Raw genomic sequence first — 16,933 nt, 5'->3', positions numbered from 1 at the left:
GCTAATGCTCTATAGTATCCCAGATGCTCCATCTTCCTGTTTTTGAAGATGTGGATGATATTTGCTTTCCTACAGTCTTCTGGATCTTACTGGTCCTCTAGGAGTTTTCAGATCTATAGTTTGTGGTTCTGTGATCACATGCTAGTTCCTTCAGTACCCTAGGATACGATCCATTTGGCTTTGGAGACAAATTCATTTAAATTAGCTAAGTTCCCTCTTACCCTCTCCTTGTTCATCCTCAGCTGCAGGTCCCTCCTTCAGTGCATAAGCTAGGGCTCCGTTTTCCTTCTAAGAGAAGACAAATGCAAAATAAAAGTTAATGGATAATTGTGAGAAGGCAGAAGTTCTTAAATCAGCGTCCTTTGTACTTTAGCAAAATTAACAAGATGTAACTTACCTCTCCTGGCCTTGGTTGTATAACTGTCAGTCTTTACCCAGCAGGCAGAACTGGAATCCTTAAGGAAGCTCACGAGAATTCTGTTAGGTAATCTTTGCTGAAGAAAACTTAGGAAGCCATAATGAAAGAATTCTAACAGTTGTTGCACTTCCACAGCAAGCCCTTTAAATTGAAACAAGACTCATATCCTTTTGTCTCTTGTTCTTTTTCTCGTCCCCTCTTGTGTGTAGGAGAGCCAGTTTCCATTACTTTTGCAGTCGTCAGGTCTGCTATACACTCATGTTTTTTCCTGACTCTGTGAGAACTAAAACTCAATAATCTTCCTTTCATAAGTTGACCTTTCCATTATAAGGAGCATCCGCAAGAGCCACTGTCCTGATCATGTTTGCTTGAGTTAGTAAGTGAATACCAAGCAAAGATGAAGAGAGGAGAAGCATGATGAGAGGGAAAGGCATGCAGCAAATTGGGGCCAGAAACCTCCATGCCCTGAATGCTGGAGCCTTGAGAAGGCACTGAGTGCATTTAATATGCTTTTAATATATTAATATTAAACAGGGATTTCTAGATAGAGCAGGTCTAGCTTTCTGTTCAAGCCAGGGTCTCTAGTCTAGATACCACCTTGCAAGTTAACTCCTTACGGTTGCCTGCAAACCACCAGCTCAGAGACACCTGCAGGGTCCTGACACACACTTAAGTATTGTGTAGAGCAGTATATGGGTGAGATGGAAGCAAGGATAGTTTGCATAGACAGAAAGGTATGGAGAGCTAATAATGAATGGTGTTGTCGTAATCTATATTTAGGTATATTTCCTTTTCTCTTATATCATGCCTTTTCTCAGCTTACTGTTTTTCCTCTTCTGTGCTTTGCTTAACATTGCTTATCGTGAAAGGAAGTAATGTGATGGGTTTGCATATAAAAACTGAGCAGAAATTCATTTCCCAATAATCAAATGCTCCAGCTAGAAATTACAGGAAGACACCATTGGTGCAGTCCATGTAAAACCGACACTATTCATTTTTACATTCATTTGCAGAATTACACATGTGCACCATATAGTGGGTTGAATGTACATTATTTTTCTTGTTTGATCATTATAATGCTATGTTAACAAAGTTTCACTTTACTCAAAGTATTTTTCTTGTGATGCTTTTCTGTACTTATTATCAACCAGGGACTAGTGTAATTTTTTTGAAGCTGTGGCATACTTCATAAAATTTTGAGGCTTCTGGTTAAGCTTGCATCCACGCAATTTCCTAAAATGCTGGGGTTGTTAGTTTTGACTTCCATTTTAAATACGTATCTAATTGTGTCTCACTGACAGAGGCTGTATAGATTTTCTTTTGGGTTTCTGGTAGCAGATGGGGTAGATACAATATAATATTTAGATGACTTCTGTTTTGGCTTCCTTCTTCAGTTGATGCTCGTTCAGCTCAGAAGTGGGTCAAGTTGTCTTCAGTTTCGGATGTATTCAGTTCTGACAGCACTAATCACCATGGGGGCAGAATCCCTCGAAAGCTGGCCAATCAGGTGGTTGACAGAGTTTGGCAAGAATGCAATATGAACAGAGCACTGACCAAGTATGTGATTTTTAAATTTATTTTATTGTTGACATTTTGTAAGAACTTTAAAATGCAGCTCAGATGATCAAGGATTCAACATGGGATGAGAAGAAAATACTGCCTACTTGCTTATGTATTATGGGTATGGACATAATTTGAAATATATCCACCAGCTCAAAAAGGTTGGGAACCCTGAATGGATTATATAAAGCTTAATAATTGATTTGCTGACTCAGGACTAGGCCAGTGTTCTTTTTCTAAATTTGATCAGCCAAGTGCTTTGGGGAGCCTGATCTTAAGTCACATTAAGTGACTTAAAGTCACATGCTAGAGCTCCTTGATACACTGATGTGGAAATTCCCAGTAAATATCTTGTGATATTAGAGGCTGATAAATAACATCTATAATAATTATTTAATTAAATTTGTGTGTTGCCAAATCATTCAGGCTCCTAGTGGATTATGACAAAATAAAATACAATAAACCGTCCGTAGTGAAGAAAGACAATTATCGTATAATATTTGCAGTAAGAAAAAAAAGCAAACTTACCCCACATTCCTAATTACACCAAAAGCCCAAAGTGAATTTTCAGATCAAAACCAACAATAACAATTAGAAAAACATAATAACAAGCATAATAATAATGACAACTCAAAAACCCTCCAGAAAGATTCAGCCTTCCCTAGCTTCCGGAAGGCAGTTAGCGCAAAAGCCAGTCTAATTTCTAGAGGAAGGCTATGCTAAAATGTAGGTGTCATAATCAAAAACACGCTTTCTAGCCTCAGCTTTTCTCATTTCTCCAAAATGGGGCATGCTGGTAGCTTCTCCCAGAATAATGTCCTCAGACAGGTCCATATTCGTTGGAGTAGGCAGTTCTGCATATTACTTGGGGCCAAGCCATATAGGCTTTATAATCCATGTGGAGCGTGTCTCGTCTTGCAATGTGCTCTAAGGTACTCAGTATTACTACAGTAAATTCCCTAAAGGACTTAGGTCTACTGTAATGTGAATAATTGATCCATTCTCAACCAACTGTCTGTCAACTTCATTCATTGGTCTAATGTTTAAGTATATGGGAAGAAGAAGAAAATGATAACTTTATAGATGTCTGTCAGTCCTTTTGTAGTTGTACTTTATCTAAACTGGCCAGCAACAGCTTTAAGCTGAAATGCAGTGTCAGTCTTAGCAGACTACATAGACTTCACATTACACAAACTGCAGGGCATATGTACAGCAATGTACTGCAGCTGGATATAGTTCACACTTTAAATGCTGTCATAGGTATCACAGGCTAACTACAAAGTGCTAGTTTGCAACTATTTAATCTGGTAGCCTTGTAAATATTCAGAGAAGTTGAAGTCTTACAAGACATTTTACTGTTTACTTATACATGCTTGTTAGTTGTTCATGATTTAAAAAAAACAAACCAGCATGATAAATGGTATATGCTTATGTGATAATTTCTTGCTATGGGTTGGTCAGGCAGATGCCCATCCACAAACTTTCTGTCTTTGTGTTATTATCATAACCTCCCCCAACGATAGCTTCTAAATGTATAGCGATTGTAACTCCTAGAATTCCTAGTTAACAGGCCAAAGTCCTGGGAATTCTGGGAATTTCAGTTCTAGTAGAACTGTAGAAGACCAGTTGGGGAAGATTATTTTGTAGCTTAGTGCCTTTTTTACATTTTCCTATACTTAAAGAATAATTTTCCCCTAAATGCAACGTAGAAGGAAGTACTCTGCTACATCAAATGGCTTATGTGAAGAGGAGACAATTGAGAAAATGGGATTTTGGGACTTCGTTGAAGCTGCGCAGAGGGCAAATTGCACATGTTCCAGGTATGAGGGCCTGATGGGTGAAAACAGGCAGAGGCCTTTCAGGATCCACTTTATAAAATAGCAAAACAGTAAGAAGCTAATGGGCTGCCAGCATGATATAAGTTTAAATGTGTTGATTTCTCCAGGTAAGGTACAGGACCGTGTATACATAATCTAGCCAACCTTCACTAATCTCCAGAGATTGATCAGGATCAGATCTGATTAGTTCTTGGATGGAAAACTGCTAGAAGGTCCTAGGGCTATAGACTGGGAGGTTGAAAGCATTCCTAGAAGACAGTGGCAAATCATTTCTGTACAGAAATGCCAAGAAAAATACATGGAGATGTCCATGAAATCACAAGAAGCTGAACGTGATTCAAATGAAATTGTGTATCCATCCTTATGTATAAGTTCTATTGAATTATTGTTTTTTTGCCTGCCTCCATCTATCGTCTAGAATCTTTCCCATAAGGCAGTTACAGGTAGTCCTTGATTAACAATCACTCGTTCAGTGACCATTTGAAGTCCTGACCAAGGTGACTTACGATGGGTCCTTGAAATTGCAGCCATTGCAGTGTCCCCACAGTCAGTTGATTGAGATTTGGGTGCTTGGCAACCGGCTTGCAATTACAATGGTTGCAGCGTCCTGCAGTCATGTGCTCACCATTTGCAACCTTCACTGCTGGCTTCCAACAAGCCGAGTCAGTGGGAAAGCCAGCAGGAGGTTGCAAATGGCGATCACGTGATGTCATGCCTAACAACGGTGCGGGATTTGCCTAACAACCATAACTGGAACTGCTGGAATTGCTGTTGTAAGTCAGTGCGGTCACGTGATGTTGCGCTTTATGACCATGTCCCTTAGCGATGGAGTTCCCAATCCCAATTACCATTGTAAACCGAGGACTACTTGTAGTAGTAAATGGCCCTATCAGCCCACTTTGAAAGAAGGAAGGCTGATTATTTCACTGCCCCTTCTCTTCCTGTTTTTATTTGGTTGTAAATCTCTTATGACACAGGAGTGCAGCTGGGTAATTTCAGACTCTGGATTTCATGCTCTTACAAGGCCCCTAAGGGCAACCATGCATCTTGTGCCCTTATGTGACAATCAGCATCATTTTGTTAAGAAAATACATATTTATACTGAAAGGAATAAAATAAGCGTCTGTAATTATGTACATTTCCAGCTGGCTGCCCTCTGACTATATAATATATGTAAAGAAGAAGAAGAAAGAAAGAGAGAATGCTGTGGTGAGCAGAGTCAGTCCCAGTTGGCCCTGTCATGTCCTTCTCTGTCATGTATTGACGTCAGGCCTGTTTGCTGCTGCACCTGTTGTCTACCACTCTGACGGGGTTCATGCAACCTGCGAAACCCAAAACCTGGGTTAACGAAACACAGTTGCTATTTTCACATTACATGCTATGCCCCTCCTGCCCCAATAAATGGGTTAATGTGGTGGTCTGGTTCATAAACTACTTGGTTCCATTTTAGTCTAGTCCCTGTACAGTGTTGTGCAAACTCAGCCCTTAGGTGCTCCTTTACTGCAGGGCCCTTATCTTTGGCCCTACTGTCTGGTCTTACCTGCCTTGCTGGGTACATATTAGTACCTGAAATTATGAACTGAAGTACATTTGCAAAGGGCAGGGCCTATCAACCATTACAGATAACTAGTATCTATAATACATTTATGTTTATATGTATTGTTTGTTATAAATATAAATGTGCTTGGTCCAAATTATGACTAAGTTGCTACTCCCCATCTTCAGTTTCTTTATAAATAAGGTGATTAGTTGTTTTTATGAGTGTCTCTTTATTAATGTCCTCCAAGAAATGGCCTCAGTTCAGTTCAACTCACAGGTCTAAAGCATGACTTTAAGTTTGGAGTGTCACTAATGTTAAGGTTAGTAACATGAAGAGCTGTGAAGAGGGGAAAAAAAATTAAAACAGTTTTCTCTCCCTGTTCATAGCTCTAATTAGCAGTGAAGCAGAATAGTAACCATGGCTAAATGTTACATTTGTGTATCAGTTGATTGATTTTGGTTTTGTGAAATGTTTATTTAACTTGTGGGATTTGGCAGCTAAAATATGGATGACTTATATCCCATTATCTTTCTATCCCACTTCAGGCACAAAAGTCTCAAACCAAGACTTGCAGTTCAACAGGGGCCGGTGCCTCCTGTGGGTCAGCAACAACAGCCAGCTACAAAGCACAAGGCAAACGAGAAGCAAGAGAAAGGGGATAAACCCCAGAAGCGTCCTTTAACTCCATTTCATCATCGAGTGTCCATTAGCGACGATGTTATCATGGAGGCAGACTCAGCCAGTCAGCGGCTTGTGATCACCACAACAGACAGCCAAGTGAGGTTTTCAAATCTCAGAACTAACGATGTAGCAAAGACTCCTCAGATGCATGCCACAGAAATAGCAAGCTCCCCTCAGCCACCACCCCTCAGTCCTCACCCATGTGATGTTGCCGATGAAGGGGCCACCAAAACTCCTTCCACTCCCCAGAGCCAGCATTTCTATCAAATGGCAACTCCTGATCCTTTGGTTCCTTCAAAAGCCATGGAAGATAGGATAGAAGGCTTATCACAGACGTTCCCAGCTCCTTTTCCAGACGTTATAGAGCCCACAATGTATGTTGGTGCAGCAGTGATCTTGGAGGAAGAAGATGCAGATTCCACGTGGAAGTATTATAAGGTTCCAAAGAAAAAAGATGTGGATTTTTTGCCACCACAGCTTCCAAGTGAAAAATTTAGGGATGAACCTGTGGGATCTGCAGCGTCAGACAATGTATCTTCTGCTACAGAGTAAGCATACCTGAACTTTGAACTCAGAGTCCATTTTCATGATTTTTCAAACATTTGGATGCATTTAATTGATTTACATGATGATTTGTGTGTGTGTGTGTGTGTGGTGTCCTGCCCTGCATTAGTTTTAGAAGTATTATAGTAGTATTAGTAGCAGCATCAGTAACAGCAATAATAATAATACAATTTCTTACTCTAGGTGATAGTCCCATAAAAGTTGGTGTTAAAAAACTAAGGATGTTAGCATATCAACATATCATAGAATCGTAATGTTGAAAGGGCTGTCAGAGATTTTACATTTCAGTTCCGTGTGCGTGCAGGATTTGCTAAAGCATTTCAGACAAATGGCTATCCAGGCATGATTTCAAGATCTCCAGTGAAGGGGAACATATTCATGAGGCAATCGTTTTACTGGTTGACAGTTCTTACTGTCAGGAAATTCCTCCAAATAACTAACCTGAATCTGCTTCCCTGGTTTCACTCAATTGGTTCTGGTCCTTCGGTCCTCGTCAACAGAGAGCAAATTCACTCTCTTCTCTATGACAACCCTTTAGATGTTTGAAGACTGCTATCCTGTCTCCCCTCAGGCTTCTCTTTTGCAGGCTAAACATACCCAGTTTCTTTAATTGTTAGGCCTTGGTTTTCAGACCTTTCACCATCTTGGTAACCCTCCTTTGAACTTGCTGCAGTTTGTTGATGTCCTTTTTTGACTGCAGTGCCCAGACCTGGCCACTGTATTCCAAGTAGGGACTGTCCAAGACAAATAGAGTGAGACAATGACTTTCCATGATCTGCATTCTGTGTTCCTGTAGTGTTTGCCTTTTTAGCAGCTATATTAAACTGTTGGCTCAGCCCAGGTTTTGTTTCTGCTCCTGTCAAGCCAGGTCTCCCCCATCTTGTACCTGTTCTTTTCATTGCCTTTTTCCACTGAGGCAGGACTTTACATTTCTCCTTGTTAAATTGCATTTCGTTCATTCTGCCCCACCATTCAAGCCTAGACTGTTTTGAATTTTCTGTTTCTTTTCTAGCTGCTTCTCCTAATTTTGGGTCATCTGCAGGTTTGATCATCCTCTCAGTCTCCTCATCTGGGTTCTTAATAACAAAGTTGAACCACACGAGACCCAGGATAAAGCCCTGTGGCTTTCTGTTCTATATTATTTTCTGAGCTAACGTGGAATTGTTTGAGTACTCTCTGGGTGCAAGTGTTTAGCCAATTATGAATCTATTTATTGTGTCATCTAGCCCATATTTTGCAATTTTATATATGAGGATACCATGAGAGACTTTGTTGAATGCTGTGCTGAGGTCAAGGTACACTATGGCATTCACCAATCTATTAAGCTTGGATAGCTTATCTTATTCAAAAATGAGATAAGGGGAGTCTGATAATATTTTATTGTGGCAAACCCATGCTGACTTTTGCTAATTATTACATTCCTTTCCATATGCTATTTGCTTATTTGACTGATAAGGAAATGCCTGATGACTTCCACGATGCCCTCATTGTGACATTCTACAAAAATAAGGGAAGCAAATTAGACTGCAGGAACTACAGGGGTATCTCACTGCTGTCCATTGCAGGCAAGATCTTTGCCTGCATTCTCCTGAACAGACTTGTCACTGTCTTGGAAAGGAACCTCCCAGAGGCACAGTGTGACTTTTGGCCAGAACAAGTATAGCAGACATGATATTTGTCCAGGAGAAGTGCATTGAGCAGAAGAGCAAGCCTCTTTACTCTGTCTTCATTAACCTGACAAAGGCATTTGACAATGTAAACAGGGAAGTTCTCTGGATCATCCTGAGATGTTATAGATGCCCAAGGAAATTTGTGAAGTTGATTCCGCTATTCCACGACGGAATGGCAGGACAGGTTCTTTACAGTGATGATACATCAGCTGCATTTACCATGTGGTAAAACAGGGTTGTGTGCTAGCCCCAGTTGTCATGTGCTGTCCAGGGTCTGAAGGAGGGAGTATACATCAGGTATCAATTGGATGGCTCTCTCTTTGACCTTCAATGTTTGAACATACAGACTAAGTGCCTCCATGCAGTCATCCAAGAAACCCTCTTTGCTGATGACTGAGCTCCTGGTGCACAAAAACAGTGATCTACAGTTGATGCTGAATAAATTCTCAGATGCTGCTATGCTCTTTGGCCTGACTATCAGCCTGAACAAGACTGAAGTACTTTACCAGCCAGTGCCAAATACCAACCTCGTAGAACCAAAAATCACTGTTGATGACACCCAGCTGACAAATGTAAACAGCTTCAAATACTTGGGAAGCATCATCTCAAGCGATGGGTCTTGACTCCAGAGACTGACTCCAGGATCAGCAAGGCCAGCCAGGTGCCGGGGTGGCTCCATACTAGAGTGCTCGATCAACACAACATCCATATCTCCACAAAGCTGAAAGTCTACAGAGCTTGGTTATCTCTTCTCTCCTATATGGATGTGAGTCCTGGACTCTGTACCGAAGGTACATCAGACAACTGGAGAAATTTCACACGCGCGCTCTCCACTCCATCCTCAGCATTCGTTGGCAAGACCGTGTCTCCAACCTGGAGGTCTTGGATCGCATGGAGTCTACCAGCATTGAGTTCCTGATTATCAGAGTCCAGACACAGGGTGGGACACATCATCAGAATGGATGACCACCATATGCCTCGCCAGTTGCTCTATAGTGTACTGGAGTCTGGGAAGAGACCTCGAGGTCAACCACACAAGCGCTACAAAGACCCTACACCGCTGTGACATCCAGCCAAGGGAACTAGAAGCTGTGGCTGCTGATGGAACCCGCTGGCGAGCCCTGTGCTATAAAGCCTCTACCGACTTTGAAGATATGCGCCACCAAAAACCATGACAGAAAACCGTGAGCGGTGTCACAGAATAATACCCACTGTTACTACAACAATGGACTTCCATTGCCCCCATTGTGCTGGACTCTGCACTTCCAGACTGGGACTGCAGAGCCACCTCCATGTCCACAGATGAACTGCACAACAGCATGTCTTCTTTGAACCCAAAGGACCACCATATATGTGTCACTCCAATCATAACTGACTAAGCAGCTTACATACCCTATATTGTAAAATAAATTTAAAATATACATGGAACATGGAACAAACAACTCATAATTCTATGCCACAATTCTTTTATATTTAATAATCAGCTTGAAGAGCTTTCTCAGTATAAATGTCAGGCTGACCAGACTGTATTTTCCTGGGTCATTGTCTTCCTCCCCGTTAGGAAGGGGAGGGAGATAGGGGCCATGTTTGCTCTCCTTGTCTTGTGAGACCTCAAGAGTTCTCCAGGAGGTTTTGGAGATTACAGTTAGTAGTTCTGTGATCACCTCTGATAGTTTCTTCAGTACCCTAGAGTGTAATTTATCTGGCCCTGGAGACTTGAATTCATTTAAATCAAGTGCAGCTCCTCCTTCTCCAAGTGGCACAGTGATGGCCAGCTAGGGCTTCATTTCTATTCTAAGAGGAGGCAGATATAAAATATGAATAATACCTTCTGCTTTCTTGCTGTAACCCATCGATTCACCCCTTTTTTCCTTACAATAGACCTACATACAGCCTTTTTGCCTTTCTTTTTGTTTCTGATGATGTAGAGATTTCTCTCAAGCCTTAGCACATTCTGAGAGTCTTTTTGGCAAAATTGCTATAGTTTCTGGTAACTGCTTTCTGTCCTTCTTTGGTTATACATCTTCCATTTTCTGTGTCTGTATTTTTCTTTTCAGCATTTTAGAAATCCCAATCCATGTGTATATATAACTGGTTTATGTAGATGTCTCCCATTTTTCCTTTTAGTAGGAATTGTTTGTGATTGCATCTTCAGGATCTTGTTTCACAAGATTTTCCAGATAGCTTTCTCTTTCAGGCTTTCAAACCATTGGATCTGATCTACCTTCTTTTTTGAGTTGATCAAAATCTATTCCTCTGAAGTCCAGTATACGGCTCTGACTCTTCTCTGTTCCTCCCCTCACTGGATATCATAAACTCCAGAATAATACAGTCACAGTCTCCCAAGGTTTCAGTCACCTTTACTTATTGAACCAATACGTTTTGATAGCCAGTCTGCTCTTCATTGTCTCTATTAGAAATTTATGTTGAGAGAGAGAGAGAATTGATTGCTTTTCTTTGTTCTTGAGTCATTTTTTCACTTAGAATTTATGAAGTCCTGAATTCAAATCCCTGAGGGCCTCGTGGCCAAATCATTATGATGTTAGGAAAGTGGTACATAATTTGCCTGAATAAGATTTAGATTAAATTCCTGGCATTTCTGTTTGTATGGATCATGGATAGTAAGTTCTGGGAAGGGAAATACTTTAGTAAGGTACTCCTAGTTAAACAGCAGTACTGGGTTAAATGGAGTAATTAAATTTTTTAATTATATTTTGTTTCATTGCCTGGAGAAATTTCTAACAGTCCTCAGGCTTCCATACGTGGCCTTTTATAAGGGTGTTAAAGAGTCAAACTATCTCTAGACTTCTTTCAATGTTATGAAGAGGTTGAAAGCTTTGGATGTTTTCACAAACTTCTGATAATGAACTCACTTTTTGATTTAATTCTTCTTTGTGAACTCTACTAATGGAGCTGTTGTTATGTTCTATGCTAGTCCAAAGCAAACTTCCTTCCCCAAATTTTGAAGTTTGCAATGTGGTATGTAACATACTGGAAAGGCAAAACCTTGTCTTTAGATTTTTAAAAATACTTCAACTGCTTTTAAGCTGCTTTTGGGGCTTCCGTGCTAATTGTTTGCTCCATGAACACTATTAAATTATCAGCAATATTTATATTATGTTGAGTACTTTGGACAGTGTACAAACTTTAAAATGATAGACGAGGATTGTAATGAACTGGTAACCAAAGCTTAGAACATAAAAAGGCATCAGGGAGAGGAGAGTCAGAGAATGATATTAGAGGGAAAAGTGCATTTTAAAATTTAACTTGAACTGATTCTCGGAGAGACTTCCAGTAGATAATGTTTAAATATTGTTTTGATGGTGGCTGAAGGCAGGGAGGAATGCTTTTCTGCTGGTCCTGGGACTAATACTTGTTTCCTTGTCTGCCTCCCGTTCCTGTAGTTCATTCATACAAGGTAGTAGCATTATATGGGCACTTGCCTATCCTTGCTGAAATTCGAGGCATATGCAAAAATGGCATCTTCGTTTGCCTCCATCTCCAATCCCTTTGGGGTTTTTTTCTGGGCTGTTAGGTTTGATCAGTGTATGTCAGCGTCTTCTGTCAATGGGCTCACTGTACAATAGAAGGTTTTCTCTTCCATTTCAATAAATCTACCTCTAAAATGCATGAACCGCCACTAAAACCAGAACTGTTTGCAGCCAGATTGCTATGTGAATATGAGCCACTGTATCCCTTCTGTTTTTCTGAATCTGTGCAGCGTATGGCTCAGGTCAGGATGGCCTATGTAGGACTGAATCTGCCCTACAAGGAGTGGTCTGTGGTAGGGAGAGATGACAGAGGGGTCTATCCTTGCTTGACTTAGTGTCCTGCCCTTTGGGCTTTTGCACAGTTGTAACTTCCTACTGAAATTTGGCTCAGTAGTGAATCTTGGCTCTGTAATTTATTTGTATCAAACCTGTATTTATCAATTCAAGTTTATTCACGCCTTTATGTTCTCAAGTATATGTTTAAAACATCTCAGTTGTATACCTGAAATGTTTTTATGAGAACTGAAGCAATAATAAGGGAGAGGGAGAGTGCTGTGTGAGGGGATGTGTTTCAGATTCTGTTGTATCTTGCAGGGTCACATCTTCCCTTTATCTCCATTATTCAGAGAACCAACTTGACAGTTTCATAGCAAGCTATCTGTAATCTACCCCCCTTGCTAACAAATGATGAATTTAATTGTCCTTGATTGCTGCTGAATTTCAAAAGAACTATTTCCCTGAAATGAATTGGCAAAAGAACTTGCAGTCTTGTGTCTGTCTTAGAATACTTCAATTGTAGATGATGATTGCAGCTGTTTGTTGCCACAGCATGACATGAAAATAGAGAGATATGAAAGGATATAAGCTTAATTATCCCTGGGTGGAAAAGGGCAGAACTCTTTTTTTGCTGGATTTAAGAGTACATTTATACCTAGTTGGGATAAACTGTTAAACACTTTACTGATTTCATATTGAGAGTTAAAAACAATCTTTTTGATGCAGATTGTTATCATTTTTCTTTATATCTGGAAGACTAGTAAGTGTCTCATGGTTGCTATGATCTATTTTAAAAAAGTGGGGCAATTCTGATGATATCCTGAAGAAATGCAATGAGATCCATCTCTACTTTTGTTTTATTTTAAAGCTGAGAGTAGAACTTGTAGATATTGCATCCAGTTATTCTGCTCTAATGCTAGTGTAGAAGCTTCTGATCTCTACAATGAACAAACCTAGATTGCTTATTAGTGGTAGTGGAATTACTGAAGCCCACCCTTCCTAGAGTGGTCCTCCAGAAAAACTAAAGGACTAAATATTTGAATACAGATTCATTTTCACTACCCTCTTTAATCCTGGTTGTGCTAGCTGGGAATGTTTGGTGTTGTGATCATAAGACAGCTGAAGGGGGATGCTCAACCTTTTCAATAAGTGGCTTAGTTTTACACACACTTCTCAGATCAGGTCACTTGGGGAATAATTGTGTCCCAGTGTGAAAATTCTGTGCTAATTACACTGTAATCTGCTAAACGAGGAAATCAGTCACAGTCTTCTAACAGGTTTCAGTGGTGATCCCCAAGTTGTATGATATGCATCACAATTCTTTAGTAACTTTATTGACATGTATGGAGATAGATTTTATCTGAATACTAGCTGCTGAAAGGCAACAGAGAAAAAGGTCTACTAATTTCTCCAGGATCATTTTGTAAGAACACAATCTGAACTAAGACGGCTGTCTTAAAAGTATGGATTTTGATACAGTAAAATTACTGTGGCTGCCTTGGAGAACTAGGAAATTACTTTTGTGAACCCAAGGGATTGTGTTATTCAAATGCCCCATTTCCCTCACTGAGGGGCCTTTCAGAATTAGTATATAACAGGGTCTGTTTGGTTAAAAAATTCCATCTAGGAATACATAAACCTTTAGGTATATTTGACATGTTTTTTTTTATTTTGGTCTCTGTTTGTCTTGGATAGAAGTTTTATAAAACTTCCAAATAGTTTTTGGCAGCTACTATTAATGTTAGCACAGTTCACTATACGTGTACTGAACTATGAGTTGATTTGGTATTGGTGAGACAAAGCAAAAGGTTAAAATCTAAATAATGGTGTTATTGATATATATATTTTAAAAAAACATAGCTATTACTAGATGCTCAAAAAGGAAAATTGTGATGTAAAAATAATACATGGACATAAAAAACTTAAAGCAACATTAGTCCATACGTAAAGTTCATTTAAGTGGCCAAAGAGTATTGCCTAATATTCTTACAGAAGTCTTACACATCTGTATAGAAGTTAAATTATTAAGAATTGTATAGTGAGAGAATCAATATGGTATTTATATTTATTTATATATCGAATTTGTCACTGCCCACCTCATTGAACAACTCTGGGTGGTTTACAAAACAATTAAAATCAATTAAAATTACAAAATTACAATAATAAATGGAAAATAAATATTGCTTAAAGAGCTAGATCTGTAAAAAGTAGACCCACAATTCTTGCTTAGGATAGTATTAATGTTAGTCTGAGATGTGTTAACTAACCCATTTTTTGCAGGGTGATAAATTGCGGTACGCTCCTCGGAGCTGCCTGGAGAAAAGATGGATATAACTGGGAGAACCATTTAAATGTCTAATCAACAGAAGGGTTTTGGATTTTCAACTTGTACTTGTGATAGTTATGTTTTTTTTCTCTTTCCCATAGATTAATGGTGCAATGCAGAAAGCCTCTAAAGGTCTCTGATGATCTGGTGCAACAGTACCAGAGCAAGAACCAATATCTAGCAGCTGTAGTAGCTGACCAGGAGCTTGAAATGGACCCTTACGCATTTGTTGATGGAGACGAAGAGTTCCCATTCCCCGATAAAAAAGATAGGCCGAACAGTGATAGAGAAGTTGGGAAAAAACATAAGGTAAGTGAAAAAAAAAATCAAGGTATAAACCAGAACAATAAGCATGAATATCAAGGGTCTAAGATTTTTTTCTGGAATGTTTTAATGTGAGGGGTTACACGCAACAGGAGCACAAAGCCTGTACAACCAGTTCTATTTGCCAGTGGAAAGGAAGTGGGCCAAGGTTCCTTTTGAATTTCAAGGTTTTCTTAAAAATACAAGGAGTGATAGGGTATAGGCATCTGCCTTCAAAGAGAGAATTTCTGCCAGATATGCCTTGGGTTATTTATATCTCAGCACAAAAAAACAAAAACAAAACCACACACACACAGTAATCCAGGAAGATTTTGATCCAACCTGTGATCAGGATACACATTTCTTGTGGATTATGTTTGTGCTAGAAGCTTTTTTTCCTGAAACAATGGTGTTCCAGTGTTTTCTGCTTAGATCTGACCATGGACTTCTGGGGAATGAGGATAGCTCAGTGACAAAGCACAGGCTTTGCATGCTGAAAATTTCCAGGATCAATCATATCTTAAGTGAAAAGGATCTAGTAACAGATGCTGCAGAATGCTTCTGCTGAGACTCCGGATTGGTTAGTTGATTGATTATGTGCCATCAAGTTGGTGTCCACTCTTAGTGACCATGTAAATAGATTTTCTCCATGATGGTCTGTCCCTAACTGGGTCTTTCAGGTCTTCCAATAGTGCATTCATCACCACTGTAACTGAGTCTCTCTGCCTTGCTGCTGGTCATCCTCTTCTTGTCTTTCCCTCCATCTTTCCCAGCCTTAGAGCCTTCTCCAGAGAGCTAGGTCTTTGCATAATGTGTCCATAGTAGGATAATTTGAGCCTGGTCGTTTGTGCCTCGAGTGAGAACTCTGGGTTGGTTTGTTTGATGATCCATTGATTTGTTTTCTTGACTGCCCATGGTATTCTCAGGAGTTTTCTTCCACACCAAATTTCAAAAACATCAGTACTCTTTCTACCCTGCTTCTTGAAAGTCCAACTTTTGCTTCCATAGAGCATCACAAGGAATACCATTATTTACACTATTCTGTTCTTTGTGGATATAGACGCATCACAGCGTCTGAATATCTTTTCCAAAGCCTTCATAGCTACTCTACCAAGTACTACTCTGTGGTATATTTCTCGATTGCTTGTTCCTTTACTGTTCATAGTTAATCTAAAAGGCAGAAGCTATCTACCACTTCAGTATCTTCATTGTCACTTGTAAGGCTGGTTGTTGTACCTATTGTTATTAGTTAGGTCTTCATTATATTTAATTTTCATTCCATTTGTTCACTGTGCTTCTTGACATTTATTACTAGAGCTTGCAGATCCTTTGGATGTTTAGCTATCAGGGTAGTGTCATCAGCACAGTGCAGATTGTTGATGTTTCTTCCTCCAGTTTTAAAACCACGCTCATATTCTTCCCATCCAGCTTCCTTTAATATGTACCCAGCATGCAGGATTAATAAATAAGAGGAGAATATGCAGCTTTGTTTCACTCCTTTGCCAATCTGGAGCCAGTCTGTTTCGCCATGTTCTGTCCGTACTGTAGCTTCCTGACCTGTATACAGGTGGTCCTCAGGTTATGATAGCAACTGGGACCGGGATTGCCATCACTAAGCGATGCAGTCATAAAGTGCGACATCATGTGCCTGCATCGCTTAGTGACAACAATCCCAGCAGTTCCAGTTGCTGTTGTAACCCCAAGATGCCTGGGTTGTTAAGCAGGAAGTGGTGGGAGTCCCAGGTAAGGAGTGCAGGGGTGCCGCAGTGGTGCGTGCAGGAGGCCCAGCACAGGCCATGTGAGTGCAGGAAGGCCGTGGGGCATGGAGCTGTGTGAGCACAGGAAAGCCAGGGGAGGGGCACTTACCAGAACAACTTGCAACCTTCCCTGCTGGCTTCTGCATTGACTTTGCTTGTGGAAGCCGGCAGGGAAGTTTGCAAATGGTGATCGCATGACCATGGTCCCTGTGACATCATAATTGTGAGCTGAGCACTCAGGTGCCTGGATCACAATCACATAACCACAGGGGTGCTGCAATGGCTGGAATTTGTATGTTCATTTTTTTCTGTGCCGCCATAACTTTGAATGGTTGCTGAACAAATGGACGTAAGCCGAGGACTGCCTGTATAGGTTTTTCATAAGGACAATGAGATGTTCTGCGATTCTCATTTTTCTAAGCACATTCTGCAGCTTCACGATTGACACAATTGAAGGCCTTTCTATAATCAATGAAGTACATACTGACTTCTTTGTAGTATTCTTTGAC

At 40.2% G+C, this 16,933-nt stretch overlaps 1 protein-coding gene across 2 annotated transcripts in view; it reads left to right on the top strand.

Annotated features, from left to right (window-relative positions):
- MED13 (mediator complex subunit 13) overlaps positions 1-16,933 on the top strand; it is a 117,459-nt gene that overhangs the window by 71,789 nt on the left and 28,737 nt on the right. For both annotated transcript variants that reach the window (XM_088152573.1, XM_088152571.1), the window contains exons 7-10: positions 1,813-1,975; positions 3,688-3,798; positions 5,902-6,585; positions 14,466-14,673. In XM_088152573.1, the coding sequence (XP_088008699.1) occupies positions 1,813-1,975; positions 3,688-3,798; positions 5,902-6,585; positions 14,466-14,673 (1,166 nt within the window). The remainder of the gene's footprint in view (positions 1-1,812; positions 1,976-3,687; positions 3,799-5,901; positions 6,586-14,465; positions 14,674-16,933) is intronic.

This window comes from Python bivittatus, unplaced genomic scaffold, assembly GCF_059951505.1.
Source record: "Python bivittatus isolate LINGU-HERP-01145 unplaced genomic scaffold, Pbiv_v1 ctg000690_np1212, whole genome shotgun sequence".
NCBI classification, from domain to species: domain Eukaryota; kingdom Metazoa; phylum Chordata; class Lepidosauria; order Squamata; family Pythonidae; genus Python; species Python bivittatus.
The sequence above is the reverse complement of the archived record's forward strand: the minus strand, read 5'-3'. Positions and strand labels throughout refer to the sequence as shown.